Here is a 27,370-nt window from a genome sequence, read left to right as displayed (position 1 = left end):
TAGTTTTAACAGGTTTCAGAGTAACAGCCGTGTTAGTCTGTATTCACAAAAAGAAAAGGAGGATTTGTGGCACCTTAGAGACTAACCAATTTATTTGAGCATAAGCTTTCGTGAGCTACAGCTCACTTCATTGGATGCATACTGCTCACTTCATCGTATGCATCCGATGAAGTGAGCTGTAGCTCACGAAAGCTTATGCTCAAATAAATTGGTTAGTCTCTAAGGTGCCACAAGTACTCCTTTTCTATTTAGTTTTAAATGATAATTAACTCTTTTTTCCACAGAAGACAGACAAGGATGTTGCTTCAGAACTAGAATTTTATGCTCAAATATTTACAGTCTGAGCCTGACCTTATCGTATTTGCTTGAGTCACTGAGAGTTTGCCTGTCAGGCCAACTGAGTAGCCAGACCCCACAATTTAGAGATTTTAGTCTTCATCAGAACTTCTTTCTTCTCTGAATTTCCTAAGACCAAATCTTCTACTCTTTATTCAAGCAATATCCCCTTCATCTTCAAGAATTTGGCCTCTGTTTAGGAGGAATCAGTCAAGGGCAGTTCCCTCTCCCCTAAGAGGTCTCAGGCTCTCCTGGGAGGGTTTTTTTCCTTTATTCTTTTCAGCCAGTGTCATGCACCTGAACCTTCATTTTTATGTTATGTGTAAACTTAATAATGAACATTTAACAAAGAATGAATAATTAATAATGCTACATACCTGCTTTCCCTACCAAGCAATGTGGCAGAGTGGGGTCAGTTAGAAAGTTTTTTCCTTTATTCTTCATTAGCTGATGTTCCTGACCAAGACCAGCAAAGATCAGGAGGAATCAGCTGTTCTGGGAAGGATAACCAAACTGTATAAAATAGAAATATTCTGGCAGTCCTGTTTTTTGTTTGTTTGTTCCCCCCCCTCAGTTGTGATGTAATGGTTGAAGGTGTAATCAAGACTTGTGCTGAATTCAACACACAAAGTTGTTAAATAAATCACACACATATGCCTCAGAAGTTAGGATTAGACCCTTGAAACTTCAAATCTAAAAGCACAGTCTGCTGCTGCTTGAACTAAAGGAGGTTAATTAAACTTGTAAAAGGCCCTTTAACATATCTGTGGGTCCAATCACTAGCAAGCAGTATGGTCTCTCTCTCATAGACACACACATCTAAATGTCCTATATAAGTGCAAAGTATTATTGTTCTGTGCCTGAGTGAACAGTTGGAGCATAAGACTTTGTCATTTTTTGAAGTTATAATTCTTAGTGACCTAATGTTGCTTTTAAATTAGCCTTGTCTGCTCAAGCACTGTCTTTACTTATACCACCGGTGACTCATTTTAAAAAGAAAAAGCATATACGTCTTTGTGCATTGTAAAAATGAAACAGAAGGACAAAGACTATATAGGAGCAAATTCCTGATGCAAACAGGAACAATATTCGCTACCCACACTTCAATCTCTTAGACAAAGGAGGTCTTATTCTCTTATCAGGATGACATACAACTGAAACTTGCCTTTCATCTCAATTAATTCATAAAAGTGAAAACTATTTTTTTCAGTTTAAAAAGAAAATATATTTTTGGCAACCCTTACTCACAGGCTGATATGTTAATATGTACAGGAGCAAATAAAATCATGTTTGAAGTCCGGTAGCTTTACTGTGTACCCAGTTACTTGAAAATGCATTTTTTACCAAGACATTACTTTCAGTGTTTGCAATAACAATTGCTTTTTCAACCCCAGAATACCAATGGGCCGCAGCTGGTTCTGTGGCCTAGTTGTAATTTTTCATTAATGATTTGTTTGATGATTAATACTGATTTTTTAAATCATTATTAATGATGTTGACAAGAACGTGTGATCCCTTGTTTTCATGTTCCCAGGGTGCCCCAAATAAGCATGGGCTTTCCAATGCTACCCCTTTTAAGCCAACCTGTGGAAAATCCGCACTCCCGAGCGATGTAGCTATAGTGACCTAACCTGTGGTGTAGACAGTGCTATGTTGGCAGGAGAGCTTCTCCCATTGACATAGCTCCGGCGTCTCGCACAGGTGGATTAACTACGCCGACGGGAGATGCTCTCCCATTGGCGTAGCAGCATCTTCACTAAAGCGCTACAATGGCACAGTTGCACTGGTTCAGCTGCAGCACTATAGGTGAAGACAAGCCCTAAATTTGAAAGCTTGTCTCTCTCACCAACAGAAGTTGTTCTAATAAAATATATGACCTCATCCACTGTATCTCTTTAAGAGCTTTGAGTCATTTTCTCTGAGAAATACCCTCTTGTGGAAATTCTTCCTTGTGTTTTGTTTTCAATTATATTTCTAGTAAAACTGGTTCCATATACAGTACTGCAACATTGGAATTTTTTTCTGTTGCACCTGTGTTATCTGTTTAAAGTTATTCTTTATGTATGTTTTTATACTGTACTCATCACCATAGTATTTGAAGTACCATAGTTAGGGCTTTGACTGTAACAGCTGTGAAGAAAACAAATTGATGGACGTCAGTAATACAAGTTTAATAGACTACCTATCTATCCTTTTCTAATGTACCTATCACAGTGGTATCTGGTTTATATTGTTCATACATATTTTGTATTTATTTTTGCTATAGATGTAAAAAACAAATAAACTTATTATTTTTCATGTAGTTATTTTCAGACTCATGCCATAACCTCTGCCCACATATTCTTGGCAATGGAATTCCAGTGCCTGCACAATGAGAGGCTGAATTCAGAGCAGGGACTCACTGTTTCACAGCTGATAGAGGTCAGTTCATTTTGGGGAGGATTTCCTACACAGCTGTACACTGAGGAAAAGGAATTCATAGGGTCAAAGTAGTTAAAAATGGAAAATACTCAATAGATCTCCTGGAAGGATAGGATATTGCCATGGGATCTTTACTATTAATCTGGATGGGCAGCCAGGATCTCAAATTAATGTTTTATGGGAAAGCTGGATTTGTATCTTATTTATGGTGTGCACCATCATATCTTAAAAATATGCTACTGTACAGGAACCATCATCACAGTGTGTTGATTTATAAGAATACACGTTGGTGTGGTTCTGTATGTCTGAGATCAGAATTAAGCCCTTATGCTTCAATAATTTGGTAGGAATAAAAATTACAGAATCTAGATTTAGTATCAAATGTATGTTCTAACATGCAGAACCATTAGCTCTTTCCAAACTCACTTAAAACCTAGTGAACTTTTAATCCTAAAACTAGTAAATGGAATCTCTTCGCTTGCCTTAATTGAGGCTTTTGCTAAGCAGTCTGTTCATTCTTAGAATCATAAATCATGCACTGAAACCTTGCCACATGGCTGCCCTCTAGCAGCTATTGTAAAAATCTCTCTCTCTCAGTAGAGATGTCACTATTCTTAACAGGTTTCAGAGTGGCAGCCGTGTTAGTCTGTATCAGCAAAAAAAAAACAACAAAAAACCAAGGAGTATTTGTGGTACCTTAGAGACTAACAAAATTATTTGAGCATAAGCTTTCGTGGGCTAAAACCCACTTAATCGGATGCATGCAGTGGAAAATACAGTAGGAAGATATATATACACAGAGAACATGAAAAACTGGGTGTTGCCATACCTGTTACAGTTGGCACAATTGGTTAGGAAAATGAAAGCTCATTATATTAATGTAGATGAAAATGTTACATTGTGTAAATCTGCATGTAGAATCTTTTATATTGTATAATCTGCACTCAGACCATTAAACTATAGGGGGTATTATTGACCCAACATATAGACCCAACACACTGGTCTAACTTGTGTATCCATAGCATTTAGAGCAATCTGAAATCATATTATTAACTCTTGAGGTGCGAATACACTTATTTTACTCCTTCCCATAATACAAGGACCAGGGGTCACCCAATTAAATTAATAGGCAACAGGTTTAAAACAAACAAGAGAAAGTACTTCTTCACACAATGCACAGTCAACCTGTGGAACTCATTGCCAGGGGTTATTGTGAAGGCCAAAAGTATAACAGTGTTCAAAAAAATATTAAATTCATGGAGGATAGGTCCATCAATGGCTAATAGCCAAGATGATCAGGGACACAACACCACACTCCTAATGTCCCTAAACCTCTGAATGCCAGAAGCTGGGACTGGACAACAGGGGATGAACCACACAATACATTTCCCTGTTCTGTGTATTCATTCTGAAGCATCTGGCACTGGCTACTGTTGAAAGACAGGATACTGGGCTAGATGGACCATTGGTCTGACCCAGTATGTCCATTCTTAAGTTCTCAAATTCTTAAGTACTTTTTCAGTGTGCACATATTTGTAATAAGTTTTAAAAATGTATTATTCAGCCATTTAAAAAAGCTTTAAATAACCAAAACCCTTACTAAGGACTAAATATATGTACAATTTCCTCTTAAAAGACAAAAAAGCTTGGGAATAGCAGCAAAAATATTAATAAATTAGAAAACTTCCATTTCTCCCACCCTACAACAGACAAAGAGTGTGGTGGGTAACAAAGCAATCAGAAGACAACCCAGTGCATGTGGAAACATCTCCCGCATCTTTCAGAACTCATATACTAACTCTACTTAGGACGGATGAATGCCTGATGATGGTAAACATTACTCTGATTCAAATTATACTTTTTACTGAAGTAATAATACCGATAATGTATTGCATTCATATAACAGCACTATTGGAATTCTGAAGGAAGGTGGGAAACATGATGTGTTTCTAAGTCATTAATGGCCTTCTAGGTCATGGCTATTTTGAATGCCATAGGTAATTTTCTTTACAGTTTTGTTTGTTTATGCTTTACATTATTGTTACAATAAAATGACACCATTAAGGTTTATTAGACTCAAAATTTCAACTATCAGCTGGATTTTGGGTGTGTGCATATTACAAACACTTTCTCTTTGCTTTATTTCTAGGCACATAAAAATGCTGTTCTTGGTCCTGTGTGATTGAAGGACTGGAGGTTACAGATATAGTGGAGTTGGAGATCTTCAAGCTATGTGCACAGCCTGTTTTCTTAGGGAGAAAGTCCACTTGGTTTATCTTTGTAGGCTCACTCAGAAGAATAATTTTAATTTAAAGTCTGGTTGCAGTAATTGTTTTCTGAAGGGGAAAATCCCATAATTTCTGTAACCAGGAGGGCACTGTGAATGCAAATATAGTTCCCTTTTCACTGGGGGATTCCAGCAGCATCACCATACCTGCCTACAATGGAAAAATGAAAAGTCTAAGATTTTCCTCTTGGCTAACACCTCCTCATTCATCCCCTCTGTACTATTTGAACTTGAGCATTATTTTTATTGTAGTCTGCATGGATAGTCTATCTCTCCACTCAGTCTCTATTTTATTCAGTTTCTTTTTACTCCGTGTAGCACCCACATCCTTGGTGCTGCCAAAATTCCAGAGATTTTCCAGGCAGCACTGATGGCCTGAGAAATCTGCCGCAAAAGCTGAGGTCTGAGTGTCACCCATTGGGACCAGCAAAATGCTATGTTGTGATGCTGCATTATGACATGCTGATTTTTTTAGACATAGTATCATAATTTAATCTCATCATATTGCTGGCATCTTTATGGGACACCATGTTTATGAGTGTTACTCATGGGTCACTTTTAGGGCACAACAGCAAATCATAGTCCCTTTGTGAAACTTCTTGATGTACTAGTGTCTCTATGAAACAATGTATTTGTGTGTTTTTCTTGTGTCCTCTGATTAATTTGTGTGTGTAGGGGAGGGGCAGGGGGAGAAGGGTGAGAAGGTCACACTTTAAGACCCTGGAAGCCATCAGCAAACTATCATTGTAGCATTATGGCCCACTGCCATCTGGCAGGCTGTATTGTTGCTACCTCCTATTGTGAGAGGCTGGTGTCTTTCCATGAGCTGTTTGTGTGGGTTTCCTTGTGTCCTTTCATTATTGTGCAGATGGGACATTTGCTCCCCGCTACCCCAGGGGCCAACAAATGGTCATAAAACACAGCACCTGTCCTCATTGCCATGTGGCCCCTTGTGTCTGTGCTAGTGTTTGCCTCCTGACCCCTTGTTAATTTGTCAGGGTCACTTTGTGTCACACCCCTGAGGCAGTCCACAGATTGCCATGACATTGTGAGGCGGGGTCAGGGCAGGCTGAGGTGGTTTATACCAGATCCCCTCGCTACGGAGCCAGGTAGGGTGACCAGACAGCAAATATGAAAAATCGGGACAGGGGGTGGGAGGTAATAGGAGCCTATATAAGAAAAAGACCCCAAAATCTGGACTGTCCCTATAAAATCGGGACATCTGATCACCCTAGTGTGAGGGCATTGTGTCTCTGTGTGCCACGTATGTGCCTTCAGCCATTTCTTGCCCGGGCACCTCAGGGTCTCCAGCCTCCTCTCTGCACCACAGTAGACATGGAACCGGCACTGCGCTGCTTGAGGCTGCACCGCCAACTCTGTGTGGGTGACGAGCAGCTGTGTCGGGGACACTCTCCCTTGGTGTTTAGATGAGTCCCCGCTAGGGGCCGGAGCCACTGGCTGAGGAGGGGCACCGGGATGGGGGGTGTGGCACGAAGGAGGAGCAGCCGCGCCTGTGGGCCGGGCGGGGATGATTGGCGGCTCACTGACCCAGGCGGAGACTTTTCCCGCCCGCCCACTCGGCGCGCGCCCCAGGCGGCGCGCGCGACTCAGGACGCGCCCGGAGGCAAGAGGGAGCGCGTGACCCGGCGCGCGCACCCCTGCCCAGCACGAGCGCGCGCGCGCTCGCCGTCGCCTGCTTTGGGCACGGCCCGCCGCGTGCGGTTAGGAGTGCCCCGTGATTGGCCCGAGCTCTGAATCCTGCGTGCCGCTTTGTGCGGCCGGGGCCCGTTGAGAGTGGGCGGGGAAACCCCGTGTACAGGACACCGCCATCTTGGATAAGGGAGGGATGGGGGCGCAGTAAAGCCGTCAGAGCTGAGCCTGTGGGAGCCCCGGAGAGAGGCGGAGACCCAGCCCGGCCGCCGCTGCCCAGCCCGAAGCAGAGCCGTACAGCGCCCAGAGGGGACCGGGCTGCCGCCGCCGCCGCCAGCGAGAGAGCCAAGCTGCACAGCCACCAGCTCCCCGAGCCCAGGTAATAAGGAAGCGGCGGCACCTCCTCCACAACGCCGGGCCCAGAGAGCCAGCCCCCGCCCGGTCTCGGCCCGGCCCGGCCGGCCTCCTCCTGAACCCGGCCGGAACCCCTCCTTGCCTGGCGAGTCATCCCAGGACTGCACTCGGAACCCATCTCCTGGCCCCCTTGCCCCGGGAGCCTTTCAGCCCCCGCAGCGGTGCCCTCCTTCCCCTCCCCACAGCCACCCGCGGCCTAGCCTGGTGATCACTCCGTGCCCAGGCCTCGCTGGGACGTCTGCTCCTCCTCCTCCTCCCTTGCGCCGCTCCCCTTGCTGGGAGGTCCGAGGCGGATGCAGCCTGCACCCCGCATCAGGGGGCCCGAAGCCCCCTGTCCCCCGCCTGCTGCCCTGCCACCAGCCGCCTCCCCGTCTGTAACGATGAGGCACAATGGAAGGGGACAGAGCCAGAGCCCTGGGGGCTGGGCCTGCCAGGTAGGGTGAGGCTGGCTGGGCAGGAGCTAGGCCTCTGCTGCGCTGGTTCTCTGGCCTCCGCCTCCTCTGCGCTGCTGCACACTCGCATTCCCCTCATGTATGTGTGCAGTATGTGCCCCTGCGTAGTACGTGTGACTGCACGTGTGTGTGTATCGTATGTGCACTCAGGGTTTGTATACAGTAGGGTATGTGTTTGCGATGTAGGATGTTTGTTTCTGCTGTCCCTAACTTCAATATTTAAAATTTACCTTGCATGAAACTATGATAAAGAATCTTTCATGTAGGAATAATAACAAATCCTCCAAATCTTTGTCTGAGAGTCCCCCAAAACATTCTGTAGTTCACTCTTTTAGGCAAAATTATTCTAGATGCTGCACAGGAAAATGGATTAAAAGACTCATTGTTGTTTTCTGTTTCCATCACATTTCTGAATTGTCTTTTAACGATGATATTCTGGAGTGGGTGGATGGCTTATTTTGGAAACAAGTTTGTGACAACAAAAACACTGGCTTCATCAATTCTGTGAAGCAAGGAAAGGTGTGTGTTAGGCTCTGTCTACAGTTATTTTGCTTTCAAGACTATACTGTTGTGGCCTTTCTTGCTACACAGTTTCTTTCTAATAGTCTTAAATTGAGTGGCTACATGAGGGGTGGAGGGGACACAAATATAGATACAAGATCTTAGAAGGATTTTTAATTGACTATGCTGACAACATGAAAATGGCATTTGTCTACACTAAAAATTGACAGATAATCTAAAATATTATCTTAGTATTGGGTTTTGAACTAGAAACTGATTCTGTAGTGGATGTGTCTTGTGTATTATAAATGTTAACTGAAACATCTTGCATAAAACTACTAGAGACTTTCTAACCACAAAAAAAGTAAACATTTAAATTATAGTGACAGGTTTCAGAGTAACAGCGTGTTAGTTTGTATTCGCAAAAAGAAAAGGAGTACTTGTGGCACCTTAGAGACTAACCAATTTATTTGAGCATAAGCTTTCGTGAGCTACAGCTTACTTCAAAAGATCTTCTACACTTCCCACAGTATGCATCCGATGAAGTGAGCTGTAGCTCACGAAAGCTTATGCTCAAATAAATTGGTTAGTCTCTAAGGTGCCACAAGTACTCCTTTTCTTTTTATTTAAATTATAGTATTACTTAAAGTCTTGGGTTGGGATTTGGTCTATGTTATGCTGAGCAATTTACAAACATAAGTGAGAGAGTTTCTGCCCTGGGGGAGTTAACATCTAAAAGTGTAACTAACTGCATATGAATTAAAAGGAAAATTACTAACTCCTGTGAAGGATTGGGGAAACCACTTAAACCAGAGCTGTGGTAAGAAACTCCAGTCTCCAGGTTTTTATGACTTGTTGGTGATCTTGAAATTGGGGGAACATGGTATTTACAAGTGAATTGGATACGTTTGTCCTGAATGAAGCCATCATTAAAGGAAAAAAGATGGAATTGTTTAACATTAAAATTAGAAGTTTTGAAATTATGTTTAGAAACCTAGTTATAAGTTTTTTATTTCCATACTTCAGTGTATCCAGTGGGCTCTCAAGACTCCCCTCCCATCTTTCTGAACCAATGAAATCGGCACTTTCCCTACTGATCAAGAGTGTATCAAGCTGGTGACTTAAACAGCCCAGTAACTAATTGCTAGAGAATCCTAGGTAACTTTCCATTATCTGTCTAGTTGTTACCAAAACTTTTGGTGTTGTATGTAATTTGCCTGTTCAGGCTTACCTTGCAGTAGATATCTGTGGGAGAATGTGGCTTTGCTGCTAAACAAGCAGTGAAAGGAAATGCCTCATACACAGTTGAATGAATATAAAATTTTCTTTTGCTTCAAGGTAGTTGCTAAAAATGTAGCTTTCTGAAGGTGGTATGGAGTGTTTTTAAGTGACTTGTGTTTTACCTTGGGCATTATCTCTGGTTTTGGTTGAGTGGTCATACTCATAAGCACAAGATTAATTCTCCTAGCTATTGAGACTTCTGTACACAGAGAGGACATCCAGTGCACCTTCTCTCTTTCCTCTTCCCCCCCACCCCCCACTCCCTCCGCATCTGTAGAGTAATATTCTGTTCCATTATTTCAGCGCAATGGGCAATAAAGGCTTGGTTGTTGTGTCCAACACAGCTTTTAGTTAAAGGGATTGCAGGGTTTATTAATTGTTGGTGAATCTGAACAATTTTGATACAATGTAAATGTTAGAAACATTTTTCCTAACTCTACAGTCTCGGCCTGGGTTCTTGCTATATAATGCATATCCATACATACTAAGGTCCTGTAAGCCAACATTGTCTTCAGTGACACCTGTGCATGCAAGTCATAGTCTTTGGGTTGGTTGCAAAGGTATAACTGATACCAGGAAGGAAGAACATTAGTTGCTGTGGCTCTGCAGTGTTAAAGGGGTAAACATAATTGAATTATTTGTCAATAAAATAAACAGATTGAAATCAGAAAAGAAAAACTGCTGTTTCAAGAGTGCTGTCATATGGTCACAGAAGAACTGCACTCTTAATAAACAGGGTTTAACTGTGAAACTTAGACACTGCTTAAATCTTACCAAAAAGCAGCTTCTTGTGGTAGGTCAAGTTATGTGCCTACCAGACTTATTTCTTTATATGCTGCTTTCCCAAAAAGCCTCAAACTTTCTTTATTAAGGAACACATAAGTGCCATCAGTTCAGTACTCATGTACAACTCTACCAGATGAAACCAATTTCTCACTGGGAAGAGAGAACAAACCTTAAACTACTGCTATATCAAATAGTTCATAAGTGCTTGCAGTTTGAGTCCCACTATCGTTTGATGGAGTAGGAGGGGGATGGTGGGTAGAGGCACGTATATAACTAGTAGGCTGGTGGTGGTGGGGGAACAACCTTAAAGAACAGTCTCATAAATACATTTCCTCTTCTAGTTAAGAATTTAAACAAAAATAGCATGAAACAAGAAAAGGAGGACTTGTGGCACCTTGGAGACTAACCAATTTATTTGAGCATGAGCTTTCATGAGCTACAGCTCACTTCATCGGATGCATACCGTGGAAACTGCAGCAGACTTTATATACACACAGAGAATATGAAACAATACCTCCTCCCACCCCACTGTCCTGCTGGTAATAGCTTATCTAAAGTGATCATCAAGTTGGGCCATTTCCAGCACAAATCCAGGTTTTCTCACCCTCTACCCCCCCACACAAATTCACTCTCCTGCTGGTGATAGCCCATCCAAAGTGACAACTCTCTACACAATGTGCATGATGATCAAGTTGGGCCATTTCCTGCACAAATCCAGGTTCTCTCACCCCCCTCCCAAAAATCTCACACACAAACTCACTATCCTGCTGGAGAGTGAATTTGTGTGGGGGGGTGGAGGGTGAGAGAACCTGGATTTGTGCTGGAAATGGCCCAACTTGATGTTCACTTTAGATAAGCTATTACCAGCAGGACAGTGGGGTGGGAGGAGGTATTGTTTCATATTCTCTGTGTGTATATAAAGTCTGCTGCAGTTTCCACGGTATGCATCCGATGAAGTGAGCTGTAGCTCATGAAAGCTCATGCTCAAATAAATTGGTTAGTCTCTAAGGTGCCACAAGTCCTCCTTTTCTTTTTGCGAATACAGACTAACACGGCTGTTACTCTGAAACCTAGCATGAAACAAAACTTAGTGACCATAAATGGCACCTGATCATTAGTAACATAGACTAAGCTGTCATTCTGTATTTTTTTTAAATTTTTTTCTTTAAACAGTCACTCCTGCTTTGGTGCATCCTGCTGACTATTTAATGGGGATTTGATGAATGCAGATCAGGTGACCTGACATACTTTCTGCTGTTTAAGTATAAGACTCACTTTCTCTTTATGGAGGAATGTCTGACAGCAGAAATATAAAATCCTTAGTAGTAGTGAGACATTCCCGTCAATAGAAAAACTAATAGTGATGTTGCTGGAAAATTAAGGGCAATGAAATGTTTTCTGATAAAACTAAGAACTTGGGAGTTGATTCTGATGGCTCTAGGCACTATTCATATGCCACTGTGTAATAATGTGGCATGACCTTGATACTTCCTCTTTGCTCTGAGTAGAACTAGTAAGATTGCAGAGGCAATGTATTTAAAGCTGTTATCTTTTTGCACCTGGCTGTTCCAGTACCACCTCCTGTAAGGATGAGGGGGACGGGAATAAAAAGTGCTTTAGAAACCTCGGACTACTCACATAGTCCCTGGGTAGAGTCAAGGTTAAAAACTGGCACCTTGGTCATCATATCTGTTCCTCTTGTAGTCTCACATTTGCTGACTCCAGTGACAAAGTTACTGCTTGCATTTTACTCTTGTTGGCTGCTTTGGCTTTCAATACTGAGAGCAAGTGTTCTTTTGTTCAATCATGCACATAAGCAGAGTTGTTCACAATGTACCAGTTACTCCCATGCAAACCCATTCAGGGCAGTGGAGTTGTGCAGTTATAAATAAGGGCCTAGTTTGGCCTGCAGAAAGTATTACTAATGGTAGTACACATGATGGGAAAATAATCTTGACACTTTGCGCTCAGGATGAGTTTCCATGACTGCCTGTTTAGCTTCTTGTTTTGTTTTAAACAGATCAAACTCTGCTTGGAGATCAAGAAACACACATGCAAACCCATGATGCCATTTTATGTCACTTTTCAGAGTAGAAGTGCATTATCGTGCTATAGTCATAGTTGGAGGGTATAGTTTCTTTCTGGAGCTTATATGGGTGTGTGAAGCAGGTGTGTTTATGTGACTCTGATGGGAACCTGTACCCCTAGTAGGCACATAATTACTGAGACGACATTATGTCTAATGCACATCAGTTATAACTACTGTTCAGATATACTGCTTCAATTATAGCTCGCCGTAACCTGATTTTATCTAGGGGCTGCTCTACACTGGCAGTGCTTTAACATGGCTTGTGTAGGCATGGCACGGTGCTGCGGGAGAGCTCTCCCCAGCGCTCTTACACCCATCTTAACAAGGGGCATAGCTACCAGCGCTGGGAGCCCGGTTCCAAGCGCTGGTGCACTGTCTGCACTGGTGCTTTACAGCGCTGAAATTTGCTGCACTCAGGGGTGTGTTTTTTCACACCCCTAAGCGAGAAAGTTGTAGCACTGTAAGGTGCCAGTGTAGACAAGTCCTAACATGAGTAACGACTAGGCCACTTTCAGAGTGTAGGAGATGTAAGTAGTAACTACATGTTGCTACACTTATGTAGGTAAAAGGGGTTGGAGTAGCACTAAGTTGTATGAAGACAGGAAGGCATATTTGAGGTTGCTTTAGAGTAGTTTTGTGGGAGCAGGAGAAACAGACTTTACATTGAACTGTGTCCATGTAAAACTACTGTTGATAAATTGAGGTGGTGGAGAGTGTAAATCATCTGTAGACCACTTTTTCCTTGAGGATTTAATATAGAAGATAGTACTCAGATAAGTCATTAAATACATTACTGTTCACTTCTATCCTAGGACTTAGTAAACACTTTACAACTCTCAAATTAAACTTCTCACAGGATTGTAAGAAAAAGCCTTTATGGGTACTTAGTCTTGGATTTTTAATTTTTTTTTTTTTTTAACCATGTTACTGCTCCTGCAGCAGCGCTTTGAAGTACGAGTGTGGTCACGTGCAAGCGCTGGGAGAGAGCTCTCCCAGTGCTCCTGGTAATTGGGGGGGCTCCGATCTCCTGGTGCGCTGAGAGCCTGTTTTCAGAGCACTTTAAAGTGCTAGTGTATTGCTGTGCTCAGGGGGGTGATTTTTCACACCCCTGAGCCAGCAAGCTAGAGCGCTATAAAATGTAAATGTAGCTAAGCCCTATGTCTGTACAGTGAAGTCCTGACCTGCTTATGGCCTTTAGTTACTAATGCCATGTATATGGTGGTGGAACACTGCTACTAACAAAATGTAGGTTAAATAAACTAAATCTTTTTTAGATAAGGGCCAAAGATCTAAATCATGTCACCTTTTAAAAATATTGATTATGCTTTTTCAGTTATAGATAATTATGAATTATAAACATTTTTAAATGCCATTACTTAGTGGGCTATCTTATTTGAATCATACAGTACTGCTATATGCAAAAAACAAAATACTGAAATTAAGGCACTGATCCAGTAAACATTTAAGCAGGTACATAACTTGACTTCAGTGGAACTAATCTTGTGTTTATAGATCAGCACATGCATAAGTGACTGCAGGATCAAGGCTAAAATTGTTTTTTTTTTTTTTGGTCTTAGGGCATAACTATAGCTGAACCCCTTGGTAACAGTGACTATAATATAATTAATCTTGGCATCCAAAATAATACAAAAAAAAATCCACCACGGTAATATTTAGCTTTTAAAAAGGGGAACTACATAAAAATGAGGATGTTTGTTACGTGGAAAGTAAAAGGAACTATCAGAAGGGTTAAATGCCTGCAGGCAGCATGGGGACAACTTAAAAAAAACATAATAGAGGCTCAGACTAAATGGATACCCTAAATCAGAAAGTACAGTAAAAGGATCAAGAGTACCACTATGGCTAAACAGCAGAGTAATGGAGACCATTATAGGCAAAAAAGCATCCTTTAAAAATTGAAAGTCAGATCCTAGCGAGGTTAATTGGAAGGTGCACAAGAACTTGAGAAACAACTTGCTTAAGAAAAATTCTTAATGTGGTTTTTTTTAATAAGTACAAATGGAGTATGTCTACACTTTAATTAAACACCTGCAGCTGGCCCATGTCAACTGAATTGGGCTTTCAGGAACAATTGGGAAAGGGACAAAGTATTATAATGCCTCTATAAATCCATGGTGCAGTCACACCTTGAATACTGTCAAGTTCTGATCACCCCATCTCAAAAAGGATATAGTAGAACTGGAAAAGGTTCTGAGGAGGGCAACAAAGATGATCAAGGGTACGGAATGGCTTTGATCTGAGGAGAGACTAAAAAGATTAGGGTTGCTCAGCTTAGAAAAGACAACTCGGGGAATATGATAGAGGTCTATAAAATCATGATGTGGAAAAAGTGAATAGAGAAGTTATATCTAGGAATGTAAAATATTAAGCAGTTAACTGGTAAGTATTACTCTTACCATTAACCCACTGTAACAGTTAACTGCCTGGTCGTGGGTCTCGAACAGGTTCTCCTGCAGCAGAGAGGCCATTTTGGGATGCTGGTAAGACGTGACTGGCAACCAGGAAGGAGTGGGCATCACGAGAGGTCACTGGGAGCCCTGCCTCTTCTTCCAGGGGCCAGATCAATGATAATGCTCTAGCCCAGCTGCGGGGGGCAGCTAACCAGGCCGGGGGAGCGTGTTTAGATCTGTGGGGGCCCCGTCAGGGGGTAAAGTCATCTCCAGTCTCCCCCATGCCACTGAAAGGGGTTCGGCTGTGGAGGCGGACAGCTTGCTGGTCAGGGAAGGGAAGCTGCTGCTGGGGTGGCATGGAGTGTCTGTGGAGGCTGCACTGGAACAAACTAGGTACCTGGGGCCCCTCTCCCTTTCCTTGGGTACTGAGGATGCAAAGGGGGTACTGGACCCTCTCAACTCCCCCGGGCTCTCCTGGCTAGGCCTGTTGTGTCACCTGCTCACCCCCCCCCCCCGAGCTCAGCTGCTCTTCCCCATCTATCTGGGGCAATGGGGGAGAAGAGATGCAGCATCCTAGGAACAAGGATCCTGCCTGAAATGGAGAGAGAGAGAGAGAGATGCCTGAATTGGTTAACAGATATTCCCACAATACAAAATCCAGGGGTCACCTGGTGACCCTAATATACATCAGGTTTAATACAAGAGGAGCTACTTTGTCACACAATCCACAGTTAACTTGTGGACTATATTGCCATTGGAAGTTGTGATGGCCAGAAGTATAACTGGGTTCAAAAAAGAATTAGATAAGTTCATGGAGAATAGGTCCATTAGTGGCTATTGTCAAGGACGCTACACTATGCTCAGAGTATCCCTAAACCTCCAGCTGCAAGAGGGTGGGACTGGATGACAGTACATGGATCACTCAAAATTGCCCTGTTCTGTTCATTACCTCTGAAGCATCTGGCACTGGCCAAAGTCAAAAGAGAGGATGCTGGGCTGGATAGTCAATTGGTCTAACCCAATACATCTGTTTTTATGTTCCCCTTAATATCTTGCTCTTTTGCCATTATTATGCACAATGACATCTAGGTCTCTCTGTGTATGATTAGTTCACACTGTTCTTTCCAGTGTACACTGATATCTTCATACTACTTACAGAGCAGTCAAGTATGACAATCAGCTAGTCTTGATGAGGCAATCTAATTATATAAATTTGTTCCTTTAAAAAAAAAATAAAAAAATTCTGCCTTAAACTAGTGGTTTTCAACCTTTTTTCATTTGCAGACCCCTAAAATTTCAAATGGAGGTGCAGACCTCTTTGGAAATTCAACTTGTGGTGTGCGGACCCCTAACACAGGAATCTTAGAAAACTGACTGAACAGAATTCAGCTATAAATGTTGCATGTGCTTGGCATGGCATTTGATGTAGCGTGGAAAAGGGTGCTGAACTGTGGACTTCTATGGTGATGACGACAATTCCGTGTTTTGACCTCTAAGTGGGGATATTCACGTACTCTTGATCAGAAAAACAGAGTGCTTCTTTTGGGATCTGAAACTTCATTTTCATAGTCAACTTTCACAGATTCTTTAGACATAGTCTTTGAACCCCCAGATTAAATACCACTGCCTTACACAATGCAAACTTTAAAGAGACCCAATTAAATGTAGAGTCTGACTTGCATGTTGCTCATTCTTTAGAGATTTAAGACAATAAAATGAGAAGGAAGTAAAATGGATGTTTTGTACTTGTTTGTTTAATTCCTTAATTGTTAGTAAAGTTTCAGATTTAATAGATTCTTTACAAAAACAAGTTTCACATAGAATTCTCATCTATGCTGAAGAAAGTTTAGGGCCTTACTGATATCCTGTCTGTTGCATCAATTTTGTGTTGAACAACTTTTCATTGTTAACACTGACATTTCCAAACAAAATTGCTTCAAGAACTGCCATACTGGGTCAGACCATTGGTCTCTCTATCCCAATATCCTGTCTTGTGCAGTGGTCATTACTAGCGCTTCAGGGGGATCATACAAAACAGGGCAGTTGGAAAAATTCTCTCCCCCCCCCACTTTCCCTCCCAGCTTTTGGCAGTCAGAGCTTTAGGGCCACATTCCTGAGCATCTTGGCTAATAGCCATTGATGGACATAATCCTCTCTGAACTTATCTAATTGTTTTTGAACACAGTTGCACTTTTGCCTTGGCATCATCCCATGGAAATGAGTTCCACAAGTTAACTGTATGTTGTTAAGAAGTACTTGTTAGTTCTAGATCTGTTGCCTATTAATTTAATTGAATGACACCCCCCCCCAACCCTGTTCTTGTTATGTTTAGGGGTAAATAACAGTTCCTTATTCACTTTCTCCATACCATGACAGAGGTTTATAGAATCATGATTATCTGCCCTCCTCCCCTTAGCCTCCAGTGGATTGTTTTCTAAGCTGGAAGAGAATATTGAAATCATGCTGCTATTCTATAAAATTGCTGGTACGCTTAGTCCTTTGGTAGTCTGAAGTCTAGTGTACACCTTCCCAAAGAACATAGTAGTAATAGAAAAGGTCCTGGGAATGGCAATGAAAATCTTTTTGAATGGCATTAAAAAGACTAATACTAACTAAACAGTGGACATAAGGCATAACGCATGATAAAGCTGATAAAAGAAAACTAATCTATGGAATGCTGTCTTCATTCCTACTACACTCTTTGCCAACCAACATAAAGGATTAGACATTATGATCGATAGTAGTAGTTAATCTTAGGATAAAAAACTTATGGCCTGACAAATCTTTTGGTATACTTAAAATAGCTTAATTGCTTGGGGTTAAGATTTCCCCTCGCCCATGTTTTATCCACATTCATTATAGGGACTTTTACAGCTTCTGAAGTATCTGATAGTCCACTGTTGGAGATAAGATAGTGGCCTAGTAGGGCACTCTTTTGTGTTCTAAGTAGCGATCTAACTTTTAGTTGTATAAAAGTGACTATATAACTCATCAACAAATTAGATGCTAATTTCAAATTGGAGTTACCTGTATTGGACCAAAACGCTTTCAGACATCTGGAAATGGTTAACTGAACCTGGCTTGATCTTAAATTTGATCTGATAGGCTCTTGAGTGGTCATTAAGATCTTTAACTTAGTATCTCAATTGTACATTCAGAAGTATTAATTGGAATGGCAATTCTTTAGCTACTTTATGTAGTGTACTATTTCAGTATTGATTAGACACTTGTAGTGTTACTGATGTGTAAATGGTGATTCACAGTATGCATCTGAAAGTTTTGTGGCTTCATAATTTATCCATTGATATATTTGGGAATTGGCCCTGCTTTGAGTAGGGGGTTGGACTAGATAATCTCCTGAGGTCCCTTCCAACCCTGATATTCTGTGATAGACTTTTTTGAAGTGATTTTATAGCACAAATGTAAATTGATAAATGCTTTTATGTGTGTGTTAAATCTTAAGGTATATTTTGATCAAGAAATATTTGACTTAGGCTTTGTTTCTGAAATATCTATTCTTGATGAATGCTCCAAATATTTAAAGATTTAAAAATTAGAAGGAGTTATAACTTTATCTCTGGTCTAGTCTACACTTAATGGTTTTGGTGGCATGGTTAGAAGTGTGCATGGGGGGTGGTAATTGCACCACAAATTGATATCACTATGCTGGCAAAAGCCTGATGCCTGATCTACACTTAAATTAGATCAACCTAGTGAAGTTGCTCAGAGCTGTAAAATTTCATGCCCTAACACCCAATATAGACGCGTCTAGGTTGATAGAGAATTCTTTATGTTGTCCCTATATACTATAGTGGGAGAAAAAGCAGTAGCCAAACTTAAATTTATTCTGATCTTGTTAGTTCAACAAACCTGTTAAGATTTTTCTGACACTGAATGGTATTGCTCTTGGGACTCATTCTGCTTCCTTTCCAGCATATAAAACCTGGAAGATGCAGTCAGAAAATCTGCAGCATCAGGGTGTGTCCACACTGGAAAAGCTGCACTGACATTGAACTCTTTATGTACTTGGAGCATTAACATTCATCTGACAGTGAAGTAATCTTTTTCTAAATATGATGATCTTCAGTATCACTGCACATCCAGCAACTGGTGGTGTAAGCCTGAAAGAACTTGAGCCTTTTATGTGAAAGGACAAAGCTTGATGCTGAAGTTATAGCCCTACATCAGTGGGTTGTTTGACTCCCACAATTGCTCTTCTACCCAGTACAACAACAAGAAGTACTGTCCTTGCAAAACTACTGCCTTGCACTGCTTTCAGACAGTCTCTGGAGGGGGATCTAAAGTCTTGTTCTGAGAACTATAGTCTGGGGTGGAAGGGGAAGAAAACTATTGTCCTGACCATCATTTCCTCTCCAGTTCTCTCTCTCTCTCCTCTCCCCTCTTTCCCCCTCCAACCAAAATAGTGCCAAAGGTGCTCTGAGCTACTGCAGAGCATCTCATCGTGGAAACTTGCCTTGCTATTACATTACCAGAATAACTTTGTGCAAAAACTCCTTTGGGCTATCTAGGCTTAGTTTAGGCCTAATAGAATTTAACTTATGATGTTTTAGATAGTTTGCTTAGCTGCTTGGGGTACATGGAGTGGAAGTTGCCTAATTCAAGAGACCTGAGAAAGGTAGAGAAGTGCTGTCTGGTTGGACAGAGGGGAAAGGGGAACTTCCTCTGAATAAAACAGCTGGGGAAGGGGAAAGTCCCTGGTACTACCATATCTTGCCTTGCACACATTAAGACCTTTAAGCTATTCTTACCCCACCCCTTCCCCCCAAAAGTCCCTGCTGGAGTCTCTTCCTTCTGTCCTTCCTGCTGTGCTCTAAACTATTGTCCACACCATCTTTTTGGATTCACACTGTATGCAGTTCCTGTTAGACAGTCAACTCAGGCTTTTTCCTTACCTTGAGTGGTCATTAGTTTGGATTAGTTTCCTTTTTTAGGTGAGTAAGAAGAAGTGTTTACTATGGTATATATCAAAATGCCGTTGAACTGTCAGCATTTCTGTAGTGTTCCCCACTGATTTTACTTGACTGATTCTTTTAATATATAAACACACTTGTCCTATCTCCATGAGTTGAAGTTGCACTAACTTGTAATATGACTTAAGTGGGCTAGAGATCCAAAACCACTAGTTACATAGAGGGATATCTGACATGCGGGGGGTAGGAAAATGAGTAAGTGCAGAAGATGTTGAACCAATGAATACTTAACATTTAGTCATATGGGTGAGCAGCACTATCCTCATTTTAAACGGGTGGCTGGGGTGGGTAGGAAATAAGATGTATGAGAAGTGCCACTAAGGGAATTAATGAAGGGACAAGGCTGCCAAGGAAACATCTGAGCAGGACTAGAACTCCGACATAGCTGTACTTTGAAGTAGTAAAAGGAGTCTTCAGTGAGGCAGAGGAGTCATTCATAAATGTTAAACTCACAAGAACTATAGTTCCAGTTTTTAAGCAGATATTTGAAATTGTTTAGATCCAAAAATTGCATATATTAAAGGTAAATAATGGCAATCTAGACAGAACTAAGCATTCCTTATTCCTATGTATTTAAACTTCCCAGAATAATTCACCTTATCTTACTTAGTATACCATTTATAGTAAAGTTTAAGTAAAAGTTAATTAACAGGTTGATATGATATAAAATGATCAGTTCATGTAAAAGTAGTCAAATTACTGAGGCTTGTTCACTGCTGTCTGGCTGACAAAGCAACAATTATTGCCCAATTTCCTGAACATCTGACCTGTGGCTTAAGCTCTCTCAATGACTGGGTGTAGGAAATCTAGACTTCTTACTCAACAGAGCATGGGGCCTGAAGTAGCCTTCTCTATAAACTAGAGTGAGCAGGTTTAGCTGACTTAAAATATGCAAATCTGTAGTGTTTATCTTTGGAAAACATTCTGTGGTATACTGTAATTTAAGTTATTTGTAATGGCAAAATGGTGGTTATGGCTTTGGTTCAAATCTTAAAGTGCACTTTTTTTTAGAAAAGCTTTTGGGACTTCAAAGGAGGTGTTCTAAATTGTAACTAGCACTGTATTGTCAAACTGAGACTTCTCCACAAATGTGGAAGTTGGAATGTCCTATTTTCTGTCAAACCATCTGCACTAAAGAATCTGATTACACCTCTACCCCAATATAATGCAACCTGATATAACATGAATTTGGATATAATGTGGTAAAGCAGTGCTGCGAGGGAGGGCGGCTGCGCATGCTGGTGGATCAAAGCAAGTCCACTATAACGAGTAAGAGATTTTTTTTGGCTCCCAAGGACAGCGTTATATCAGGGTAGAGGTGTATATTATACACTCCCATTAGTGCCAGAAGCTGCTTGAGCCTTCTGTATGGAGCGGCTAGACTAGTATTTGCACTAGTTAAAATTTGTTCATGGAAGTCCCTGGTGCAGATAGTGCTTCGTAATACATGACATGGAAGGGCCTGTTACTGGATGTCTTGTGTTCTGAGTATTTGCATCTCTTAATCCATTGGCTGCATGGAAATGCAGTAGAAGTCTGAGATTGGAATAAAAGGATAGCTCAAGAAAAAAATGCACTCATTTTATACCCTTCAGGGAGAAGGGATGTATCTAAATCAGCAATACAGCTTAACCATTTAAAACCACTGATCTATTTCTTTTCTTTTTTTTATAGTGCCACAATGGCAACTGCACCTTACAACTACTCTTACATATTTAAGTACATCATTATTGGTAAGTATGAAATTGAAAAATGTTTTTACTTTAAAAACACATGTTGGGATAAATACTTGCTTACAGACATTCTAAAGTGTATCTGAACTTTGGGTGAGTTCCTACTGAAAGGAAATCTTCCTGTTAAGTGTGTATCTAGAGCAATGTTTTTCATTATGTACACTTCACCTTGCATCTCCTATTGTTTCTACTCTTTCTCCAGCCCCACAAAACTTCATCTAATGGAATATTGTGTTTTAAAGTTAAAGTGGTAAATATGCGCTATTTACTGAAATCCACCTTCCTTTGCTTTCTGAGCACCGCTTACCAGGCGTAGTTCTAATTGGATTTCATTGTACCTCCCCCTCAAATTCTTATTTCTAAGGCCACAACACTTAGCTCTAGTTTTCTGGTGCTTGTTAAAAGTTGTGCTGCAAATCACATGAAGTTTAACTGCTTATGGGATGGAGGGGGGAATCTGGGAAACATGCAAACTCATTTCTATAGAGAACATTGAGCCAGTCTGCTGCTTGCTCTGCTTTAAAATTAATGAAGATAATATTACTACAGTACTGGTATAATTGTAGTTATCTGCTTTATTTTTTGTAGCTGGATTATCCTGCTACTGTTTGTTGATATGCACAGTGGTTGCTTTCTAAGGCTAGAAAAGAGAACAGTCCAAACAAGGCCATTGAAACAAAAGCATACTCGGTAGAGTGTAATTGTCTCAGCAGAAAGCACTACACTGAAGACACACTCTTCCCAGCGAAGACCTGTTTGTGAGCTGGTAGTGAGTGCAAGTTCAGTATTCGTTCCCTTAGCAGGGTGGGCTGTATTCTGGTGCAATCTTACAATACAGAAATGTTTGTCAATCCCAAAGGGTTAGTGACTGTAGCCCCCATTTTTGGCTATTCTTGGTCTCCAGTATACGCTTTCACAGTGTAAAGGGCTTGAAGGTAGCCAGATTCTTTGCTTTTTTTCCCCCCCCTCTTACCATGTGTAGGTGGCTGAAGGGTAGAATGACTTAAATCACCAATTTTAATCCTGAATTAAATCAGTGTTTCTTCCTAGATGATTTAAATTGATTTTAATCTTGTTTTGCATCTCTACTGTCAGTTTTCCTAGAGAGGGTTGATTCTCATTGGTTGGCATAATTTGGTGGTTCTCTTGTTGACCAGAAGGATAAACTATAATTGCTTGATAAGTATACAGATGTAGTATAACATGCTTCTCAGATGCTTAGTTTTTAGTATTTTAGAAACTAGAATGATACATTTTTTTCAGTAGATAAATTTTTTAATTTTAATCTAGTGTTGCTGCATTTGGTGAAAATTGGAATTCAATTAAATACAGACATTTTAAAACTGTTTTTATTAAATTACCTTACATATGCTGGTTACCTACTTTTTTTTCTTGTCAACACATTTTACATTTTAAAGCTGCTTTTATTAAAAAAAAAAAAGTGAATTGAATGTTTCTGGTAACTATGGCCTTCAAGATTTTATAACTAGTAAATCTTATCCTCACACCTCATTTTTATTCATAGATGGGAAGAGAGAAAACAAGCTTTCCTGCTTTCTCAACTACAATTGGTTTCTCAACTTAAAACTGAACTAGTTGAATAGACAGAAATGAAGAAAACATTCTCTCTGCACCTGCAGAAGAGGCTAATGCTGCCAAAAGTTGGTTTAGCACTTCAGCAAACTCTGGCTCCAGATTCTTGGCCAGTGACTTCTACCAGTTCAGTGGTTTGACTCTCTTTAAAGCTTTGGAGCAATTGGGTACTGCTTTAACATTGTTTTTATTTAAATGATTTTAATAGAGCATAGTAAGCTTAGGACTTAATCTAGGTTGTCATTTAAAACCCCCCCTCCCCCCATTTTTAAAAGTGTTTAATTTAAATAAAATTAAAATGTTGGGTCTTCTGAAAAATACTTCTTCTTCTTCTTTTTTTTTTTTTTAAAGCCATCCTGGGTGGATGTGGAAAGATGCTGTAAATCAGCTCCCGCAACTGCTCTAACTTGTATTGCAGACAACAAATCTACAGACAGCCCAGAATTTGGGAGGCACAAAGGTGTATCTCCACTTTTAGATGAAAATTTCAGAATTTGGGCCATTGTCTTTTATTCTGATGTAGCTTATCTTTATTAGGAAATTGGTGTTCATCTCAGCCTGGGAGAAAGCTTTTGTGTACTCTGTACTTTTGAGTTCCAATTAAAAAACAAAACTAAAAACTAATCCACAGTCACAGTCTGACTAAGAAATAACTGAAGTGAACGTATGTACCTGCAATGGGAGACTTCCTGTTCACATTTACAATACGACCTATGAAACTTTTTTGTAACAAATACATGTTAGGTACGTTGTACTGCTGAGTTTCACTGAGTGGCATAGTTCCAGGATTGCACAGGCAAACTTATGCAAGTGCATGGTTAAATCAGAATAATGATTTCTATAACCCTCTCTAAAATATGCCGCTGCTTTTAAATGTCCCTGTCTTAAAACTGCAACTTTGTATTTTAAAAAAAAAATAAAAATAAACAGATTACTGCGGGTACCAATGCCTGCAGTGCAATTTATGGGGAAGAGAGGCTACAGTGGCTTTAAGTCTCCTCCTTCATTCTCTCAAATGCTAGTGACCTGGTTCAGTCCTTGGTGCAATTTGGGCAGCTCTGGAGGTTCTGCTCACCCTAATGCCAAAACCTACAACATTCTGCCTATGCTGGGGAAATCCTCCCTTGGCTAAATGGCTCTTCCAATACTTTATGCTGCTGCAGCTGCATAAAAGGGGCACAGTTATGTGTGGGGTATGGCGGGGAGGAAAATCCTTAATGTTTGTCAGTTGAACTTGGAACCCACAGCATCAAAAAACAAATTTTGTTTCTTTTCATTTATAAAAAACGTAACTGAGAGATTAAGCTGCATAGTCGCTGGGGCCAGCTGCTTGAGGACATATGATTGCAGGTACTAGGCCCGTACACTCCTAGGGTGTCTTTTGACTGTAGAGTGTCAAAATTAAGTTTACTACGAGCACCTTATCTTGACCACAAGAGATGTGTGGAGTATTGTGGGTTATCTATACTGTCGCATTTAAAATTATAAGCAAACTAGGGAAATATCTAAATGAAATGACAATGAGGCAGGTGCACAGCTGGATGAAAGACCATATTCAGAATAGTTACCAATGGTTTGCTGCCAGACTGGAAGGACATATCCATGGGGTCCTGCAAGGGTGTCTCTGATCCAGTACTATTCAGTTTCATTAACAACTTGGATGATGGAGAGTAGGCCTATAAAAGTTGTAGACAACACCACACTGGGAGGGGTTGCAAGCACCTTGGAGGACAGAATTAGAATTCAGAATGATCTTGATAAATTGGAGAATTTGGTCTGAACTAGAGATGAAATTCAGTAATGACAATTGCAAAGCACTACACTTAGGAAGAAGAAAGTCAAACACACACACACAACCAGTTTTCCCCTTTGTAGGCAGCAGTACTGTAGAAGAGGATCTGGGAATTACAGTGGAACATAAATATGAATCAGCAACATGATGTAGTTGTGAAAAAGGCAAATCTCATGCTGGAGTTTGTTAATAAGAGTGTTGTGAGACACAGAATGTAATTGTTCTGCTTTACTCTGGACTGTGAGGCCTCAGCTTGCATAATGTGTCCAGTTTTTGGGCATCATACTTTTAAGAAAGCTAGTCTAGAAGAGAGCAATGAAAATATGAGGCTTGGAAAAGATGACCTTCAAAGAAAAGTTGAAAGAGTTGTGTATGTTTAGTCTAGAAGAGAAAAGGCTGAGCAGGGACTGAAGTCTTCAAATAACTGTCCTCTAGCAACTTTTAAGTTATTCATTGTTCTACCCTCGCTAGACGTGGGGAACAAGAGGTAATCCTCTCAATTTGCAGCAAGGGAGATTTAGGTTGGATATTAGAAAAAACTTCCTAACTGTGAGGATAGGTAAATGCTGGAACAGGTTATCAAGGGAGGCTGTGGAATCCGTTATTAGAGGTGTTTTAAAAACAGGTTAGAGACAAAAGCTTATTGGGGATGGCCGAGGTTTACTTAATCCTGCCTCAGTGCAGGAGAATGGACGAGATCAGGGGTTCACAAACTGGGGGTCGTGACCCCTCAGAGGGTCAGGAGGTTTACAGAGGATGGTCATGAGCTGTCAGCCTCCACCCAAAACATACTTCACTCCAGCATGTATAATACTTTTAAATATTAAAGGTTTTTTTTAAAAAAAAATTCATAAGGGGGGCGACCACACGCAGAGGGTTGCTGTGTGAAATGGGTCACCAATACAAAAGTTTGAGAACCACTGGACTAGATGATCTCCTGATGCTTCTTCCTGACCTGTTTCTTTTTATGATTATCACAGTAGGATTGGGCTCGCTGTGTTGCTTATACAACTCTAAAGGGTTTTGTGTAGATGACTCTGGGGGCAGTTTTGCCTTAAAGGTGTGCAAATCAAGGTTGCTATGAGATCCTTGATTGTTTCTTTGTTCTCTTTAAAACAATTGATCATTTAGTTCTGTATGTGAAGCACACTGCAATGATTGGGCTGAAGCCTAATACAGGACTAACATGACAGTGTAGCAGCTGCCTCACACTTGCTCAGCTACTGGAAGATGCCTAACTTCTGGTGTAAAATGTTTATAATTAAAGGTCTCTGCTCTGTCTGTCAGTATGGAATTTAAAATTTCTGTTGCCCTTCTGAAAGTTGCAAATAACCTTGGTATCTCTCCCACTCAGTGTCTAACGGGTCAGCTTTCTGTATGACCTTGCAAACCTCAAATAGTGATATCGCATGAGGCTGTAACCTGAATTCCTTTCCTTTTGTTTATTCCTTGGACGCCTTTACTACCCTATGCCTGTGAACAAAGCTATAGGGAAAAGTACTGTTACCAGGTGCACTGTGAAGCATCTTGTGCATACAGGCATAGCAAAGCATGGTCCAGCAAGGCACTTGCGTATTCAATGTAAAGTTTGTCAGATGTTTTTAAATTGAAGCCATTGTTACCAGTACAGTAACTGTGTTTTCTGTAACAGGGGACATGGGTGTAGGAAAGTCCTGCTTACTTCACCAATTCACAGAAAAGAAATGTGAGTATCTTCATTTGGAGCCTCTGTTTGAACTGATGGTATGCTTTCTCCTTCTTTTTCCTGCTTCCCTAGTTCTGAAAGCTATTTTCCAGCATGCATGAGTTCCTTCGGGTGCTTCACCCATTACAAATAGGTAGACTAATCATAGTCAGAATGATGAAGATAGAAGCAAATAGTTATTTAGCATAGTCTGCTGCCTGTCAGGTCATTTGTCTGTCCACATGTCTGGAGAGTGAGTTCTGTGAAGTAAAGGCTATAGCATTCCCAAAACATAGACGGGTATCTGTAACAGGCATGGTGCTGGGAAAGGTCGTGCTACATGATGGCTTCTGAAAGTGTGCTACTAAACTTCAATCACAAACTCCACTTGAAAAATATTCCTACACTTCTTTGCATTGGTATTTGGTGAGAGTAGAGCCTCTGTTGGAATGCAAAAGCTCACTTTGAGAGGAGTTATACTTTTGACATTCAAAGTGGGATACAACTGCTAAAAATCAAAGGCAGCCTCTTACAGGTTTAAGTAACACTGGAGTTAATTTTATAGCTTGATTGTCATGAGTCACAGCTGCTGCATCTGCACGATACATGCTCCTTAAGGAGTGTATATGTATCTGTTTTATAACTGCAATGTCCTTTTTCTCTTCTGTGTTAGAGATGTGGTATATGAGCATTGACTCAAGTGTTGCTTCTCAGTTCTGAAGTTTTGCTAGTTTCGTTTCTTCAGTGGTGGTGAAAGTTTGTTGTGGCTCTTAATACTGTCTTATCCTTTCCATGCAGTTTTCTTATCGTGGATAAAGTAGCTTAGTTTTCATGTCCTTAAGCTTGCAAAGTAGTTACACAGCTTTAAAGTGTGCTTGTGTGGTGAGAACTAGGGCTCTGAAAGTGACTTTCCAGTGTGAATAGGGTAATCAAAGGTAATACCAAATCT

General features: G+C 40.8%; 1 protein-coding gene across 6 annotated transcripts in view; it reads left to right on the top strand.

The window, feature by feature from the left end:
* The first annotated feature begins 6,819 nt into the window (after nt 1–6,819).
* Nucleotides 6,820–27,370, top strand: part of RAB14 (RAB14, member RAS oncogene family) — a 34,435-nt gene continuing 13,884 nt past the window's right edge. The window contains exons 1-4 of one of the 6 annotated variants that reach the window (XM_073314974.1): nt 6,820–7,073; nt 9,088–9,219; nt 21,294–21,352; nt 26,389–26,442. In XM_073314974.1, the coding sequence (XP_073171075.1) occupies nt 21,301–21,352; nt 26,389–26,442 (106 nt within the window). In that variant the 5' untranslated portion in view covers nt 6,820–7,073; nt 9,088–9,219; nt 21,294–21,300. Of the gene's footprint in view, nt 7,074–9,087; nt 9,220–21,293; nt 21,353–22,882; nt 23,113–23,166; nt 24,296–26,388; nt 26,443–27,370 lie in introns of those variants that run through there. The other 5 variants (XM_073314973.1, XM_073314972.1, XM_073314976.1 and 2 more) reach the window with 5 other exon arrangements.

The sequence above is a fragment of the Lepidochelys kempii genome, chromosome 16 (assembly GCF_965140265.1).
Source record: "Lepidochelys kempii isolate rLepKem1 chromosome 16, rLepKem1.hap2, whole genome shotgun sequence".
Lineage (NCBI taxonomy): Eukaryota > Metazoa > Chordata > Testudines > Cheloniidae > Lepidochelys > Lepidochelys kempii.
The sequence above is the reverse complement of the archived record's forward strand: the minus strand, read 5'-3'. Positions and strand labels throughout refer to the sequence as shown.